At 43.0% G+C, this 19,784-nt stretch overlaps 1 protein-coding gene across 1 annotated transcript in view; it reads left to right on the top strand.

The window, feature by feature from the left end:
• The window catches only part of NPHS2 (NPHS2 stomatin family member, podocin), a 47,185-nt gene that overhangs the window by 23,654 nt on the left and 3,747 nt on the right, over positions 1-19,784 (top strand). Inside the window, exons 5-10 of the mRNA XM_069737630.1 lie at positions 10,121-10,402; positions 11,248-11,351; positions 11,873-11,945; positions 14,021-14,103; positions 14,517-14,720; positions 17,450-17,505. Coding sequence (XP_069593731.1) covers positions 10,121-10,402; positions 11,248-11,351; positions 11,873-11,945; positions 14,021-14,103; positions 14,517-14,720; positions 17,450-17,505 — 802 coding nt within the window. The remainder of the gene's footprint in view (positions 1-10,120; positions 10,403-11,247; positions 11,352-11,872; positions 11,946-14,020; positions 14,104-14,516; positions 14,721-17,449; positions 17,506-19,784) is intronic.

Below are 19,784 nucleotides of genomic sequence, written 5' to 3'. Positions count from 1 at the left end.
CCATCCGGCACCCTGCCTGCCAGCTTTGGGAGTCCAGGTGGATGACTTCCACAGCGAGCAAATGAAAGATCCTACCCTGACTCCGGCTAGGAAAAATGTAAAAATGATAGATGGGGTACCCGTAGAACCTGACACTAGGCTAGCGTACCCGTATATGGTTCTTGAAAATGATTTGCTCTACCAGGTAGAAAAAAAAGGGGAAGACAGTGCAACGGTTAGTGGTACCCAAACCTTATCGGCGGAAGGTACTGGATTTGGCCCACGGACATATAATGGGGGGACATCTGGGGGGTACAGAAAACCACAGAAAGGATATTGCATTGTTTTGTGTGGCTTGGAATACATTGTGATGTGCGTAACTATTGTGAGTCCTGTCCAGAGTGCCAAATCGCGGCCCCTAAATCTCAGTTCCGTAGCCCTTTGGTACCCCTTCCTATCATCGAGGTCCCTTTTGAGAGAATTGGGATGGATTTGGTTGGGCCCCTTCCCCGATCCGCACGTGGGCACCAACATATCCTCGTCATCGTGGACTATGCTACTCGTTACCCGGAAGCCGTCCCTTTGCGTAACACAGCTACCAAGACGATCGCCAAGGAATTGGTACAAGTGTTTAGTCGGGTGGGAATTCCAAAACAGATACTCACCGACCAGGGGACTCCCTTTATGTCGAGGGTAATGAAGGAGCTCTGCAGGCTCTTACAAATAGACCCGTTGCGTACGTCTGTCTATCACCCTCAAACAGATGGCCTGGTTGAGCGCTTCAACAAAACCTTAAAACAGATGCTCCGGAAGGCGATAGACAAAGATGGGAAGAACTGGGATTACTTGTTACCCTATTTGCTGTTTGCCATTAGGGAAGTTCCCCAGTCTTCCACAGGATTTTCGCCTTTCGAACTGTTGTACGCCCGTCGTCCCCGGGGACTGCTGGACGTCGCAAAAGAAACCTGGGAAGGTCAAGTCACTCCCTTTAAAACGGTGATCGACCATGTAACACAAATGCAGGATCGTATTGCCGCTGTCATGCCCATTGTTAGGGACCATATGTTACAGGCCCAGGGAGCCCAGAGGCAAAGTTATGATAGAGGCGCTAAGGTCCGTACATTTGCACCCGGCGATAGGGTGTTGGTCCTAATCCCTACGGTGGATAATAAATTCCTGGCGAAATGGCAGGGCCCATTTGAGGTCCGAGAAAGAGTTGGTGAAGTGAACTATAAAGTGTACCAGCCGGGTAAGAGAAAACCGGAACAGATTTATCATGTGAATCTGATAAAATCCTGGAAAGACCGCTCTGCCCTAACGGCGGATCTGCCCCGTCCGGTTTGTTCACCTACTGTACCAGAGGTGCAGGTTGCTGAGACTCTCTCAGAACGACAAAAATCTGAGGTTAAGCAATTTTTGTTACAGAACCGACAGTTTTTCTCCGAAAAACCTGGCCGGACGAAGTTGGTGAAACATGAGATTGTCACAGAGCCTGGCGTCACTGTTCATGTGAAGCCCTACCGGATTCCGGAAGCCCGCCGTGAAGCCGTCTCCCGGGAAGTGATGGCAATGTTGGACTTAGGAGTCATTGAGGAGTCACACAGCGCCTGGTCCAGTCCAATTGTGTTGATACCTAAACCGGATGGCTCCATCCGGTTTTGTAATGACTTTAGGAAACTGAATGCAGTTTCTAAATTTGATGCGTACCCTATGCCCCGAGTCGATGAGTTGATCGACCGGCTTGGTAAAGCCCGATACATTACGACCCTGGATTTAACAAAGGGGTACTGGCAGATTCCTCTGGCCGAGGCGGCCAGAGAGAAGACGGCATTTGCTACACCGGAAGGTCTGTTCCAGTATGTCTATATGCCGTTTGGACTTCACGGAGCTCCCGCAACGTTCCAGAGATTGATGGATCGAGTCTTGAGGCCTCACAGACAGTACGCTTCTGCCTACCTGGATGACATCGTAATTTACAGCATGGACTGGGAAACTCATCTCCAGAAGGTACAAGCCGTGATTGATGACCTGCGAGATGCAGGTTTAACGGCAAACCCCAAGAAATGCCACATCGGGCTTGAAGAAGCCCGATACTTGGGCTACGTGATTGGCCGAGGAGTGGTTAAACCCCAGATCGACAAAATACAGGCAATTCAGGGCTGGCCACAACCAGTGAACAAGAAACAAGTGCAGGCTTTCCTGGGGATTGCCGGCTATTATCGCCGGTTCATACCCAATTTTGCAGCCATGGCTACTCCCTTGACGGATCTTACCAAGGGGAAGGGTTCCGTCATGGTAAAATGGACCTCAGCTGCTGAAGAGGCCTTCCACAGCCTGAAACGGGCTTTGTGCTCTCAGCCCGTACTAGTGACTCCTGATTTCAGCAGCGAGTTTGTGGTACAAACTGATGCCTCTGATACTGGTGTCGGAGCTGTACTTTCCCAGGTGAGGGACGGAGTCGAACACCCGGTCCTCTATCTCAGTCGGAAACTGAATGTACATGAGCAGAGGTATGCCGTGGTTGAAAAAGAGTGCCTAGCCATTAAATGGGCTCTCGACTCCCTCAAGTATTACCTGGCTGGTAGGAAGTTTAGGCTGGTCACAGACCATGCCCCTCTCAAGTGGATGCACCTCCACAAGGACCGTAATAGTCGGGTAACCAGGTGGTTCCTTGCCCTGCAGGCTTACTCTTTTACGGTGGAGCACCGACCTGGGGTGCAGATGGGGAACGCCGATGCCCTATCCCGAGTGCACTGTTTCAAAAGTGTTCTTGCTCGACCGGAGTGGTCTGAGCAAGGGGAGGGGGGGATATGTAAGACTCATGCTGGTGTGGTAGATGGAGGCAGGTATATCTCGCCCAGGTGTTTGTCCTATGTGAATTAGGCCACTCAGTATCTTCAGGGTGCTAATGGGTTAATGATTGCAGGAATAAAAGATGACCAGCTGGGTGGTTCCAGTGTCTGCCTGGGGCACACAGATTGCCTGCCTGTGTGAGACAAACGTGAGTGAAGAGCTCTGCTCAAGATCTGTATGATGTTAGCTGGGTGGGAGAAGCCCCCCCAGTTGTTGAGATAGCAACGTATTTGTTTAGTTAGTGCCGGACAGGCTAGGGTTTATTTTTATGTTTTGTTTTTTGTGTTGCTTTCACGTTAATAAATCTGACCTGAGGTCAGCCTGCTCAGAAACCTGCTGTACGCCTCAGATTCAATGCACAAACCACGTGTCCTTTGACCCCAGCATAGGCGATCCCAGAGTGTTTTGTCACAGGTATCACAGTAATTACACTTACCCACAGGGTAGAGTTCGTACTTTATTTGTGCAACAAATGAAAAAGTGAAAAATTTGAAACATGTTAAAAGGCAAAACATTATATATACAGTTGTGGCCAAAAGTATTGACACCCCTGCAATTCTGTCAGATAATACTCAGTTTCTTCCTGAAAATGATTGCAAACACAAATTCTTTGGTATTATTTTCATTTAATTTGTCTTAAATGAAAAAACACAAAAAGAATTGTCCTAAAGCCAAATCTATATACATAGTTGTCTAATGCGCACATCGTATACAATATCGTGCACACCTTTGTTACACCATGCGATCATGCCGCCACAGCGGGACACTAGACGACGAAAAAAAGTTTCAAACGATCTGCTACGACGTACGATTCTCAGCGGGGTCCCTGATCGCAGGAGCGTGTCAGACACTGTGAGATCGTAACTATATCGCTGGAACGTCACGAATCGTGCCATCGTAGCAATCAAAATGCCACTGTGTGACGGTACCTTAAGGGTCACTTCCGTCTGTCCTTCTGTCACGGTTATTCGTTCGCTGATTGGTCTCGGCAGCTGCATGTCATGGCTGCCGCGACCAATCAGCGACGGGCACAGTCCGATTACTCCCTCCCTTACTCCCCTGCACTCACTGCCCGGCGCCCGCTCCATAATCCCCTCCACTTACCGCTCACACAGGGTTAACGGCAGCAGTAACGGCCCGCGGTGTAACGCACTCCGTTACCGCTGCTATTAACCCTGTGTGCCCCCAACTATTTACTATTGATGCTGCCTATGCAGCATCAATAGTAAAAATATGTCATGTTAAAAATAATAATTAAAAAAACAAAAACCTGCTATACTCACCCTCCGCCGCCTTTCCCGCTCCTCTGGACGCTCCCGGGACCGCGCCATTGCAAGCGGCAGCTTCCGCTCCCAGGGCTGGTGTGCGACAAGGACCTGCCGTGACGTCACGGTCATGTGACCGCGACGTCATCATAGGTCCTGCGGGAAAGGCGGCGGAGGGTGAGTATAGCAGGACTTCCAACGGGCCTTCGGAAGGTGAGTATATGTTTATTTGTTTTTTAAGTCTCTATATTACGCGGCTCTGTGCTGGGCAATATACTACGTGGCTGGGCAATATACTATGTGGCTGGACAATATACTATGTGGCTGGGCAATATACTATGTGGCTGGGCAATATACTATGTGGCTGGGCAATATGTTACGTCGCTGGGCAATATACTATGTGGCTGGGCAATATACTCCGTCACTGAGCAATATAGTACGTGACTGGGTAATATACTACGTCGCTGGGCAATATACTATGTGACTGGGCAATATACTACGTGGCTGGGCAATATACTACGTCGCTGGGCAATATACTACGTGACTGGGCAATATAGTACGTGGCTCTGCTATATACTTTGTGGCTGGGCAATATACTACGTGACTGGGCAATATACTACGTGACTGGGCAATATACTACGTGACTGGGCAATATACTACGTCGCTGGGCAATATACTACATGGCTCTGCTATATACTTTGTCGCTGGGAAATATACTACGTGACTGGGCAATATACTACGTCGCTGGGCAATATACTACGTGACTGGGCAATATACTACGTGACTGGGCAATATACTACGTGACTGGGCAATATACTATGTCGCTGGCCAATATACTACGTGGACATGCATATTCTAGAATACCCGATGCGTTAGTATCGGGCCACCATCTAGTTGGATATAATTCCACACCAAACATAAAAAAGGGGGTGGACTAAAGTATTGGCACTGTTCAAAAAATCAGGTGATGCTTCTCTAATTTGTGTAATTAACAGCACCTGTAACTTACCTGTGGCACCTAACAGGTGTTGGCAATAACTAAATCACACTTGCAGCCAGTTGACATGAATTAAAGTTGACTCAACCTCTGTCCTGTGTCCTTGTGTGTACCACATTGAGCATGGAGAAAAGAAAGAAGACCAAAGAACTGTCTGAGGACTTGAGAAACCAAATTGTGAGGAAGCATGAGCAATCTCAAGGCTACAAGTCCATCTCCAAAGACCTGAATGTTCCTGTGTCTACAGTGCGCAGTGTCATCAAGAAGTTTAAAGCCCATGGCACTGTGGCTAACCTCCCTAGATGTGGACGGAAAAGAAAAATTGACAAGAGATTTCAACGCAAGATTGTGAGGTTGTTGGATAAAGAACCTCGACTAACATCCAAACAAGTTCAAGCTGCCCTGCAGTCCGAGGGTACAACAGTGTCAAACCATACTATCCGTCGGCGTCTGAATGAAAAGGGACTGTATGGTAGGAGACCCAGGAAGACCCCACTTCTTACCCCGAGACATAAAAAAAGCCAGGCTGGAGTTTGCCAAAAATTACCTGAAAAAGCCTAAAACGTTTTGGAAGAATGTTCTCTGGTCAGATGAGACAAAAGTAGAGCTTTTTGGGCAAAGGCATCAACATAGAGTTTACAGGAAAAAAAAAAGAGGCATTCAAAGAAAAGAACACGGTCCCTACAGTCAAACATGACGGAGGTTCCCTGATGTTTTGGGGTTGTTTTGCTGCCTCTGGGACTGGACTGCTTGACCGTGTGCATGGCATTATGAAGTCTGAAGACTACCAACAAATTTTGCAGCATAATGTAGGGCCCAGTGTGAGAAAGCTAGGTCTCCCTCAAAGGTCATGGGTCTTCCAGCAGGACAATGACCCAAAACACACTTCAAAAAGCACTAGAAAATGGTTTGAGAGAAAGCACTGGAGACTTCTAAGGTGGCCAGCAATGAGTCCAGACCTGAATCCCATAGAACACCTGTGGAGAGATCTAAAAATGGCAGTTTGGAGAAGGCACCCTTCAAATATCAGGGACCTGGAGCAGTTTGCCAAAGAAGAATGGTCTAAAATTCCAGCAGAGCATTGTAAGAAACTCATTGATGGTTACCGGAAGCGGTTGTTCGCAGTTATTTTGGCTAAAGGTTGTGCAACCAAGTATTAGGCTGAGGGTGCCAATACTTTTGTCTGGCCCATTTTTGGAGTTTTGTGTGAAATGATCAGTGAAATGTTTTACTTTTTGCTTCATTCTCTTTTGTGTTTTTTTCATTTAAGACAAATTAAATGAATATAATAATACCAAAGAATGTGATTGCAATCATTTTCAGGAAGAAACCGAGTATTATCTGACAGAATTGCAGGGGTGTCAATACTTTTGGCCACAACTGTGTGTATATATACTGTGTATATATATATATATATATATATATATATATATATATATATATATATATATATATATATATATATATATATAGAAAAAAACGGAACAGCATCAAAATACTACCTTAAAAAATGTGCAAAGCTTCCCAAACCACTGTTCAAGGTGGTTCAAAATATAAGGATGAAAAAAGGAAAACGGCACCACCAAATGAAAAATATGTGGACTTTAATGCCCAAACGGCGTGGCAACGTTTCGGATGTAATATGTCAATACTTTTGGCCACAACTGTGTGTATATTTACTGTGTGTGTGTGTATATATATATATATATATATATATATATATATATATATATATATATATATATATATATATACATGTATGTGTGATATATATAGCGAATGCAAAAGGAACAGCCAGACAGCACCACTGCCAGGAAGAACAAAGTGGGAACCGCTCACCTGTGTGAAGCCAGGATATCTGATCTTGGGTGCAAATAGTGAATGTATAAGGAAATAGAGTGCACTCGCCGATCATCCAGTGCAGGAATCTTTATTCAAACATTGTGCCGTACATCTTCACGACCGGGGGTGCTGTACAGAGAGTGCGGCAAAGCGGGACGACGGCCGTTTCATGCCTGGCTGGCGCTTCAACGGGAAACGGCCGTTGTCCCGCTTTGCCGCACTCTCTGTACAGCACCCCCGGTCGTGAAGATGTACAGCACGATGTTTGAATAAAGATTCCTGCACTGGATGATCGGCGAGTGCGCTCTATTTCCTTATACATTCACTAATAAATATATATATATATATATATATATATATATGTAATATATAAAGCTGAATGTGTGTGTGTGTGTATGTCCGGGATTGGCATCTGCACCGTCGCAGCTACAGCCACAAAATTTTGCACAGTCACACGTCTGGACCCCGAGAGCGTCATAGGCTATGTTGTGAGGCGAAATTTTAACCCCGCGCTTTCCAATTCACCAAACAATTTTGCCCCTATCTACATAATGGGGAAAAAGTGAAAGGAAAAGTGTTGGAGGCGTCGCAGCTACAGCCATAAAATTTTGCACAGTCACACGTCTGGACCCTGAGAGCATCATAGGCTATGTTGTGAGGCGAAATTTTAACCCCGCGCATTCCAATTCACCAAACAATTTTGCCCCTATCTACATAATGGCGAAAAAAGTGAAAGGAAAAGTGTTGGAGGCGTCGCAGCTACAGCCACAAAATTTTGCACAGTCACACGTCTGGACCCCGAGAGCGTCATAGGCTAAGTTGTGAGGTGAAATTTTAACCCCGCGCTTTCCAATTCACCAATTTTGCCCCTATCTACATAATGGGGAAAAGTGAAAGGAAAAGTGTTGGAGGCAAATTGACAGCTGCCATATGTGAACAAGGGGGACTTAAAGAATGAGAGCGATGGCGCCAAAGAGTATATACTGTACAGTTGCTAAGGTGGGGCCCCGACATGGGATACTCACCACACACGGGGATATGAACACACACAAAATGCGCCACACACTACCACGTGATTGAACACATATTACCCTCAGCACACATTTCACCACACATACACCAACCTCGCCACATAAAAGTCGAAACACAAAAGTCGCCGCTCAAAACTCGCCACGCGCAAAACTCGCCACATGCAAAAACTAGGCTCACGCAAAACTCGCCACAAGTGCAAAACTCACCTCATGGAAAACTCGCCACACGCAAAACTTGCACACGCGGAAAAATTGCCACATGCACAAAAGTTGCAGCACATGCAAAAGTTGCCTCACACAAAACTTGCACATACTCAAAAGGCACCACACATAAAACTCGCCACGCGCAAAACTCGCCATGCGCAAAACTTGCTGCACACAACTTGCTACACTAACCTGTCACATGCAACTCGACACACAAAAAGTTGCTACACGCATGTTGCCACACAAAACTCATCTCACAAAAGTTGCTACATGCATGTCGCCACACGTAACTCAACACACACAACTTGACAAACGAAACTCGCCCTAAAACACACACAAGTCTGGTATTATCCTTCAAAAATAAAAATTAGATTAATAAGTAGACAAACTACAAGAGCAACAAATGTACCATATAGGAAATACGGCAGCTGTCAGTCACATGACCTGTCTATTATGTGTATGTGTGAGCTAATATATACTGCCAGGGGGAGGGCTTCCTGTTGGCTGGGGATTTATCAGGCTGCCAATTTAGCTTACAAATACTGAGGTAAAAATACTGAGCAAATAACGTGTGAACGAGGTCTAATACAGGAGGAGATGACACACAGGTATATACTATATACAGGGGAGATGACACACAGATATATACTATATACAGGAGAGATGACACACAAGTATATACTATATAGAGGAGATGACATACAGGTACATACTATATACAGGGGAGATGACACACAGGTATATACTATATACAGGAGGAGATGACATACAGGTTTATACTATATATAGGAGGAGATGACATACAGGTATATACTATATACAGGGGAGATGACACACAGCAGGTATATTATATATACAGGGGAGATGACATACAGGTATATACTATATACAGGAGATGACATACAGGTGTATACTATATATAAGGGAGATGACAAACATGTATATACTGAGGTGAAAATGAAAAGGTGTGAGTGCAAAATGAGAGGAGTGAGGGAAAATAGTGGAGTGATTGGAAAATGACAGATGTGAGGTCGAAAGAGGAGTGAGGGAAAATAGTGGAGTGATCGGAAAATAACAGATGTGAGGTCGAAATGAGTGTTAGGGGGGAATGAGAGGTGTGAGGGAGAAAATGAGAAATGTGAGGGGGAAAATGAAAGATGTGATTGGGAAAATGAGAGGCGTGATGGGAAAATAAGAGAAGTGAGGTGCTATAACTAACCACAGATATTTACTATGCCCAGGCAACGCCGGGCTCTTCAGCTAATATATATATATATATATATATATATATATATATATATATATATATATATATATATATATATATATATATATATATATATATATATATATATATATATATATAGATATATAGATATATATATATATATGTGTGTAACCTTCGCATAAAGTGTTAATAAAAGTTAGTTATTATGTTCCATTCATTCCAAGATGGTGACAAGGACAAGTAAAAATGAAGCTGTAGAAAACAAGCAGTTAAAAAATGGCTCCTTTTGATGTACAAAACAGAAAGAGGTGTAGGGATTAAGGCCTTAAAAGGGGTGCTCGGCCGTAGCTTTCTGCAGATGATTCTTCTACAAATCTGGGTGGGATTTTTCTATCTTTATTAAGAATGCGCAAGGACAGATATTTGGGAGCGCTATATACCGTAATTTGTGTTTGCTGTCTGGAAAAGTTGGCATTGCAGACTGGTATGAGAAAAACCCAAGATGAACAATTTTCCAAATGTACCTTTGCTTAATAACATAGAACATAGTCTGTAATGTTTTTCTTATAGCAGAATAACTTTAGGAAAGCTAAACTTCAGTGTGCGTATAATGAATGTGGAGGACGCTGTTCTCACAAACTAGAACGTGGAATGTCACTGATTTTCACGCACTAATTACTGCTTGTCTTACAACACGTCCCACCTGTCGGCATCATATAAGTACAGGGTGCAGCCCCCTCACTAATCATCATAGCGATGACTGAGAGGAGATCTCGCAGTTCTTCCAGAGAGCCCCCTCAAAAACAGAGGGACTCCACTGGCCGGGGGTCTAAAGGGCAAAGGAAACTAAATCAAAGCTCAGGAAGATCCAGAAGCGAAAGGGTCAGAGAACCCTCAAAGAATACGGCTAAGGTATCTGCTGTCGTTGATGTGGACAACGTAGTGGCCTCAGATGAGGAGACTGAAATTATGGCTCTTCTGGAGGGCGAGCAGAAGGATGAAGGTACGGATTATGATCAATCTGGTAACTATAATCATGAAGAATAAAAGCAGGATTGCTTTACACGGCACCGAATGCAGAGGGTCACATGTAGTGGTTACTGCACAGTCATAGCGGGGGTCAGATAAGACAGTATGTGCACATTGACTGCTTATTGATAACAGCCACAAGGTTGCTGCCAGCGGCTATAAATTCCACCCACTATAACAGATGATCTATAGCTAAGGTTATACCAGTTATAGCCCTGGGAGAGCATTTGGCCAAGATGTTGCCTCATCAGGACATGAGCAGCCTTTCAACTGATGAGAAATCCTCATTGCCTTCAATATGTCCAGTTCACATTTTGTATTATAAAAGTGCTGTCCGCTTTTTTTTTTTATAGGGCTAAACATAATTTTCGCAATTGGTCTTCATGAAACATTTTTTGCCGCTTGCCTTTGTGTAGCACTGTCTATTACTTTCCACAAAATCCGCTGATTTATGGCCACAGACCACATCAAAGTTGAATGTGCAGATACAAATATTCTGTAAAAATCCAAAGGGAGCACCATGTTTAATTAAATCTAATTGCAAAAATAAATTCAAGCCCAAAATATATGCATTTAAGCCCTATTACTGGTACTCCAATATAAACATCCCCCTTTTTCATTCAGGGTTTTTGAAGTCAAAACTAGGAACAGATCTGAAAGCCAAAGACTGACAACGCATTATATTATAAATTGCTGCTCCATGTAGGATGTACACGTGATGTAGATCTAATGTTGTATAACTGATATGTACGTATAGCACCCCTGCCCCTCTGCTTACATTCTGCTACCTTCATTCCTCCTATTATTGTGTATTTCCAGCTGTGAAGCCTACAGGTCTCGGACTATGTGAAGTGTTGCTCACATTCTGCTGTGTGCTGCTGGTCACCCTCACCCTCCCTCTCTCCATCTGGTTTTGCTTTAAGGTGAGAGTTAACAGCGGTGCTAGTGATTAGTCCTACAGATTTCAGGACATTTTTGTATTTCATCGTTCAACAAGATTGAATCCCAGTATATATGACACCGTGTGCATTTTTTATTTAATCGTCCTCTGTGAACTGCTGCAGCCTAGAGTAGGACTCCCACCGGCCCAGTATTAATGGTGTTTTTGGAGGTCCTATGTTACCAATAAAAGGGATAAAAAAAAGCTGGTATAATTAGAAAACAAACCACCCTGCTGTATCTTTGTGTATGTGTATACTCGTGTGTGTATATATATATATATATACCGTATAACATGTGACCTTGATACATACGGCATCTGGCGGCATTCATCTTTTATTTGTCACTGCAGTTTAAAAAACAGAGCGCAATTGGGAATAGTAGTCACAGACCGCTATGATACTCTCACATTCTCACGTAAATTGTTTGTTTGTCTCTGCATCGTACATATATTACAATACGACCCGCTGTGATCAACATTTTAACGTTTCTCTGCCCCTTACAGGTTTTGAGAGAATATGAACGTGCTGTAATTTTTCGACTGGGACGCTTGCTGCAAGGACGGGCCAAAGGGCCTGGTAATAAAGCCTTCCTCTTATTATTTACCATACTTTGTATCACCGCACTTCCTGTTGTTACAGTATGTGTTATATGTATAATTCCTACAGTGCCTGGGTGGCCAGGAGTCACCATGTAGAAGAGAAACTCTTAGGCCTCGCTCACATGAGCGTATAACACGGCCGAGTGCTATCTGATGTTTTATTGGATAGTACTTGGCCCAGTTTTATAGTATGGGACCGTGCAGATCTGCAATTATTTTCTCATGCCGTTTCGGCATGATGAGACAACCACAGCATGCTTCAATTGGCAGCGAGACTCTGCTCACACACACCCATACAAGTCTATGGGTGTGTGTGAAACGTCAGACTGTACTCTGATATCATCCCAATGCAGTCCAATATACGCCAAGACAGGCAACGGAGTAGATGGAGAAATTATTTTCTCCATCTCCTCTGCACCGGATAATATACGCTAGTGTGACTCCAGCCTTAAAAGGATTATCTGCACAAAAACATATTGATGATCTGTTGGGGTCCGACTTGGCTACACCTATTGTACTTTTCAGCTCCATTCTCAATATTTACTTTCGGCCGCTGCCAGAGTAAATAACACCTGATAGGTAGGAATCCCTGATATCTGACACCCATGATCAGATATTGGTGAAACCTGACTACCCTTTGGATGACCTTTTGATAGGTCATCAATATGACGTGCTTGAATAACTCCTTTAGGGGGATGCAGCTCTACACCAGGTCTGCATCCCCTTTATGCACAGGATTCATGAGGATCCCAGAACTGAGAAAACAAGCCACAATTTATAAGAAAAAAACACTTTAACAGAAGTCGTCATTAATCCCACCCATCGGCGCCCCTCTCATGTGATCGTGGGGTGCCGATGGGTTGTCAAGATAGCTGAGGGTCTGCTGATGACCCCCGTGCCTGTCATTGTGGATCTCCTGTGAACGCGCGCTCATAGGAGATCGTGATTCCTGCAGATTCAAGTCTCTTATGTCTTTACTGATTATTGAAGTCAGTAAAAAGTGTGGGAGAAAAAAAGGTTTTAAAAATATGGGGAAAAAAACACAAGTTCAAATCATCCCTTTTGCCTCATTGAAAATAAAACCAAAAAAAATACACTTGGAATCACTGTGTTCAGAAATGTCAAATCTATCAAAATATAAAATAAATCTTTCCAATTGAATGGGGTAACGAGGAAAAAAATCTGAGCCCATAATTTATTTTTTTTGACTGCCTTAACGTTGCTAATAAGAGGCGATCAAAATATATCTACCCCAAAATGGTTTCAAGAATGACGTCAGCTCAGAGTGCAAAAAAATAAGCCCTCACTAAGCTTCTGATCCAGAAAAATCAAAACTTTAAGGGTCTTGGAAAATGTGACACAAGCAAAAAATTTAATTTGGGGCATTTCTTTTTCACCACTTAGAAAAAAAACAAAACAAATACCTATATATGTTTGACGTTTCTGTACTCGTACTGACCTAGAGAATCATAATGGCAAGTCAGTTTTAGAATTTAGTGAGCATGGTAAAAAAAAAAAAAAAAAGAAACAATTGTGGAATTGCACTTTTTAGCAATTAATTCGCACTTGGAATGTTTTTTCCCATTTTCCACTACGGTATATGGTAAAACAAATATTGTTCAAAAGTACAACTTGTCCTGCAAGAAACCATCCCACATACTGCCATATTGACAAAAAATAAAAAAAAGTTATGGCTCTTGGAAGGGGAGGAAAAAACAAAAGTGCAAAAACAGAAAATGGCGACGTCATGTAAGGGTTAATTTGTACCTGTTCCATGTCAACATAGCCATAGGCTGGTTTTCAAATGCGTTCTCTGAAAATTACTACATTTTTCATGACATTTTCATAGTGTTTTTAAAAGTTTTTTTTTTTTATAGGAAATATTGTATTTCTTCAACAGTCATTATAACTTTATATATCATTTTATTCCAGAATTCCTTTTTATCCGTGTCTCCTGGTACTATGAAGAAACTATTGACAACTGTAATATAATATGATATACAATATAATTTCCTAGTAATGGAAGGCGGTGTCACCATTTTTTTTCCCCAGGGATCTTCTTTTATCTCCCTATGTTGGACAAATTTACCAAGTTAGACTTCCGAATAAAGACTTTTGAGGTTCCTTTTCACCAGGTAAGTCTATGTTGGCACTTTGCTTAGGATATATATGTATACATGGCAGTTTTTGGTAACATTTCTAGAAGTTGTCTGCATTGTTTATATTTGCTTTGTGTTTGCTACCCATTAAAATGGTTTGTTAAAGTGGATCTGTTACCTAAATATGCAGTGATGGGACAAAATACTACAAGAAGACCATTGTGCTGTCCGGGCATCAGTGGTGCCTGAAGGATCCTCTTGGGTATAATGAGGCCCACTGGGTTTCTGCTGTGGTGTCATTATACTTTTTTTTCCTGCTTTTTTTGACAGAATCTGTGATGGCGCCTTCAATTCAAATCTGAACCTGCAGGAGTAGAAACACTTTTTTTTTTCTTCTCCTATCAAACCATTTGTCTAAATGTTTTGGTTTTTTTTCCTGTTCTTATTAGATTCTCACAAAAGATCTCGTCACCTTGGAGGTGGATGCAATTTGCTACTATCGCTTAGAAAACGCTGCTCTGTTCTTAACCAGCGTGAGCAATATCTCCAGTGCCCTGCGGCTACTCATCCAGAGCACTACAAAGCGTCTCCTGGCACACAGGGCTTTCATAGATATCTTACTGGAAAGAAAAAGCATCGGGGAGGAAGTGAAGGTGAGAACATCATCTATAGGTTATACTAAACGGATCCAGCATATTAATGTCATAAGGAAAGTAAATCTGCACACTTAGATTCCTGTATTTCCTGTCTTTATAGGAAACTTGGCCCACATTCTAACACACAGATAACTATGGATTTGTAACAATATTTAATACTGGAAAGATATATATCTTGGTACCGTGTTAGCCAGTAGATAGAAAAATATTTAGAATTCAGAGTCCTCAGTGGTTGATACCTTTTAATGGCTAACTGAAAAGATGGTAACAAATTGTAAGCTGTCGAGACTACACAGGTCTCTTCATCAGGCATAGACTAAAAGAAATTCTGGAGAATCACATATTTATGCACAAAACATTACAGAAAAAAAAACAGGGCAGAAACTGAGAACAAGAATGGATTCTCACCGCCATACAATAAGAGAAAAAAGAATGGATCTACCTGTGGCAATACATTTTTGTCTCCCCAATCATAACATTATGGACATGAAATTACTTGTTTTAAAAGGTAACTTCAAATCTTAAAGACACAGAAGAATATGGGAATATAAACTGATGACGACCTTTGACAGTCTTAGTGCAGGAATGAATGTGTTGCATGGATTTATGTCTTTTTACATCAACTAAGGAACTAAGGAATTTACCCTTCAGACCATGTGAGGTCATCACAACAGAACCAGACCCCAATCAGAGGACAATAAAACATTCCCTATCTAAGAACTGGTCCAATATTTATGGACATAACTGTTTATCACTCATGGTAATTCTGCTTCATGTCACCTGTCTTATCCATGTTGTTTTTTGGGGGGGTTTTCTGTGATGTTTTGTGCATAAATATGCGATTCTCCAGAATTTCTTTTAGTCTGTGCCTGAGGAAGAGGCCTGAGTAGTCACAAAAGCTTGCAATTTGTTAGCCATTAAAAGGTATCAACCACTGAGGACTCTCAATTCTACATATTTTTTTAACAATATTTAAAAAAAAGTTTTACTTTAGCTTCTTGGAAAGGGTGTTTTAAGATTCAGAGTAAATGTGTTTTTTTTTTTAAACTAGAGTTGTCAGGTGCCATGTAGATTATATTATACTTGAAGGGTATAGATGATGGCAGAATGGATGGAAAGGAGCTAATAAAGCATTTAAGTGACAAGAGCTGAGTTTCAGAGCCAGATACATCAGTAAAAAAAGTGATTCAGCACTGCTGTGTATAGAGAAAATCACAATGTCCTATGAACGCCAGCCACGGGCTGGGCTTTTACAGACGTATCATAATAACAGGCATAGGGGTTATCTGCAGACCCACGGCTGTCATGACAACCAATCGGTGCCCTGCGATTACGTCACAGGCACGGAATGACACACCTCCCTGCCGAGGCATGTTGAAGGCCGCTGTCAGAGCTCTGCTCCACTCGTGGCTGTTAAAGGCACATAATGGCTGATAAAATCAGCCATCATCTGCCAGGAATGATGCATATGAGGCAGGGTTACATATGACACACATGTATGTGGTGAAGGGGTTAAAGAGTAACCGTCGTTTTAAATTCAATATCATGTGAAAATTTGCAATGTCTGTAATGTATCTTATCAAAGAAATTTGCCTCTTTCTCCTCCTGGATTGATCTTTTATCATCAACATTTGCAAGAGTAAAATGTGTCTTCAATAAACACAGATTTTCCAATTATTGAGATAATGACAGTTAGTGCTTATAAAGTTCTATGTAGAGCTGGAACTGTTGTTTCAGAAGGACTTGAAGCAAAATGTCTGTGCAGCCTCTAGTTCCTCCCTCCTCCTAGCTGCATAGATTTGTAAAAGCACCAACTGTCATCTCCATCATCTTCCATCCCTTCTGCCACCATCTATACCATTTGTAAGTAAAATGCATACTGCATGTCATCTGACAGGGCTCTGGATGTAAAGGCATGGATACAATAGACACATCTACATCTTCCCTGTACTCTACTGCACAATCTTTTAGAATAAAAAAGAAATTCTGCAGAAATATCACTTTATGCCTAGAAGTGCAGCTACTCACTATTCAAGACTTACAGTAGTGTGAAAAAGTACGGTATTTGCCCCCTTACTTATTTCATTCTTTTCGGGATGTATGTTACACTTAAATGTTTCAGATCACCAAATATGCAAATTGCCTCTTCTGAGAAAAAGAGGACTTAAACTCTATAGCGCCACCAAACAAATTTAAAGACCAAGAAAACACAAGTAAACACAAAATGCAGTTTATAAATGGAGGAAATCATTTTCTTGTGTAGAAAAGTTATCCCTCCCTTTAAAACAGAAATTAACTGGTTTATCACATCTTTTGGAGGGCGAGTCCCAAAATTCCCTAGCCATACCCAGGCCTGATTACTGCTACACCTGTTCTCCATCAAGAAATCACTTAAATAGGACCTGCCTGACAAAGTGAAGTGGACCATAAGATCCTCAAAAGCTAGACATCAATCCAAAGGAATTCTGGAACAAATGAGATACAAAGTAATTGAGATCTGAGTGTGACAAACATGCAAGAGAATAAGAAATCTGGAAGGGGCAAACACTTTTTCACACCACTGTATCCTTTGCTTTCGGTATCTTGTGGGAAGAATGCCATTTTAAAGCAGAAATAGATTTCAATGGTGATAAGAATTAGGAGTAACCTTAAGTCACACATTGTGGTAATTATATAAGTTTAAATATGGTAACTTGTGGGAAAAAAATGATGTTACCTCCTTACAGGTAGCACTGGATGCTGTGACTTGTCGTTGGGGGATCAAAGTAGAGAGAACAGAAATGTAAGTGTGAACAAGGGAAGTACTGGGGAACAAAAATAAATGTTAAAACTCCAGAGGGGATTACTAGAAGCCAGGAGCAGGCCGTACCTCCTGAACTGTGACATTTTTTGTGAATTTGTAAAAGATAGAATGGCCATCCATCCCATTAAATGTTTTAATAAAAGTAGATATTCAGTGAAAACATTTTTCTCTCTAGTTGATAATTAATTAAAGGGAAACAGTCTTAAGGTACCTTCACACATAACGATATTGTTAACGATATCGTTGCTATTTGTGACGTAGCAACGATATCGTTAATGAAATCGTTATGTGTGACAGCGACCAACGATCAGGCCCCTGCTGGGAGATCGTTGGTCGCTGAAGAAAGTCCAGAACTTTATTTCGTCGCTGGACTCCCTGGAGACATCGCTGGATCGGCGTGTGTGACACCGATCCAGCGATGTCTTCACTGGTAACCAGGGTAAACATCGGGTAACTAAGCGCAGGGCCGCGCTTAGTAACCCGATGTTTACCCTGGTTACCATGCTAAAAGTAAAAAAAAACAAACACTACATACTTACCTACCGCTGTCTGTCCTCCAGCGCTGTGCTCTGCTCTCCTCCTGTACTGTCTGTGAGCCGGAAAGCAGAGCGGTGACGTCACCGCTCTGCTTTCCGGCTCCCAGACAGTACAGGAGGAGAGCAGAGAAGCAGAGCGCAGCGCTGGAGGACAGACGGCTGTAGGTAAGTATGTACTGTTTGTTTTTTTTTACTTTTAGCATGGTAACCAGGGTAAACATCGGGTTACTAAGCGCGGCCCTGCGCTTAGTTACCCGATGTTTACCCTGGTTACCGGCATCGTTGGTCGCTGGAGAGCGGTCTGTGTGACAGCTCTCCAGCGACCAAACAGCGACGCTGCAGCGATTCGGATCGTTGTCGGTATTGCTGCAGCGTCGCTAAATGTGAAGGGGCCTTTACTGAAAATGCAAATAACAAAAAAACTGACTGGCCCATCCAGACTAGTGTGAATAGGTGCATACCAGGAGGAGGTCATTATTATATTAGTTTACTGACTGAGCACTCCGCCCTTCACCAGGCGGTGATTTTAATTACAGCAGGTCCCTACTTACCCATAAAAGCAGGCATTGCTGAGAGAGGTGTCCATATTCACCCAGTAATTTGGATACTAACCTCCAAGAGCAAGCGACAGTACTCTGTCCTCCTTCTCTTGGACCTGTCTTCTGCCTTCGACACTGTCGACTATTCCCTCCTGCTACAGATTCTTTCATCTCACAGACTTGCCCTATCCTGGATCTCGTCATATCTAACAGACCGAACATTCAGTGTCTTCCTCTCCCACACCACCTCCTCACCTTGCCCCCTGTCTGTCGGTGTTCCCCAAGGCTCACTCCTAGGCCCCTGCTCTTCTCCATCTACACCTTTGGCCTGGGACAGCTCATAGAATCCCACAATTTGCAGTATCATCTCTACGCCGATGACACGCAGATCTACCAACCGGTCACGCGACAGCGACGTCATCGAAGGTCCTTCGCTCAATGCATCCTTAGGAACGGAGGCCGCCGCTTGCACCGCTGAGAGCCGCGGGCCATCGGAGGGTAAGTATATCCCATATTTTTTATTTGTATTCTTTTGTTCACATGAATATGGATCCCAGGGCCTGAAGGAGAGTCTCCTCTCCTCCAGACCCTGGGAACCATCCGCACCGCACATGCTGTATAAGATGACTGGGCGTATAAGATGACCCCCGTCTTATACGGCGAGTATATCCCAAACTCCATATTTTATATGGAAAAGTTGGGGGTCTTCTTATACGCCCAGTCGTCTTATACACCAGAAAATACGGTACCTATCTGGACCTGACCTCACCTCCTTACTGACTAAAATCCCACAATGTCTGTCTGCTATTTCAGCTTTGTTTTCTGTTTGCTTTCTAAAACTGAACATGGACAACACAGAATTCATCATCTTTCCCCCATCTCACTCTACCCCTCCACGAGACCTATCCATCAATGTCAATGGCTGCTCACTTTTCCCAGTCCCGTATGCTCAGTGCCTCAGGGTGATCCTCGACTCTCCCTCTCTTTCAAGCCTCATATCCAAGCCCATGTGTCCTCCTGCTGATTGAAACTCAAAAATATTTCCCGGATCTGTGCATCCCTTGACCATGAAACCACAAAAATGCTAGTGCACGCCCTTATCTCCCGCCTCGATTACTGCAACTTCCTACTCTCTGGCCTCCCCTCTAGGACTCTGGCACCACTCCAATCCATCCTACACTCT

The sequence above is a fragment of the Ranitomeya imitator genome, chromosome 8 (genome assembly GCF_032444005.1).
Source record: "Ranitomeya imitator isolate aRanImi1 chromosome 8, aRanImi1.pri, whole genome shotgun sequence".
In the NCBI taxonomy this organism is placed as follows: domain Eukaryota; kingdom Metazoa; phylum Chordata; class Amphibia; order Anura; family Dendrobatidae; genus Ranitomeya; species Ranitomeya imitator.
This window is presented reverse-complemented; position numbering and strand designations above follow the sequence as displayed.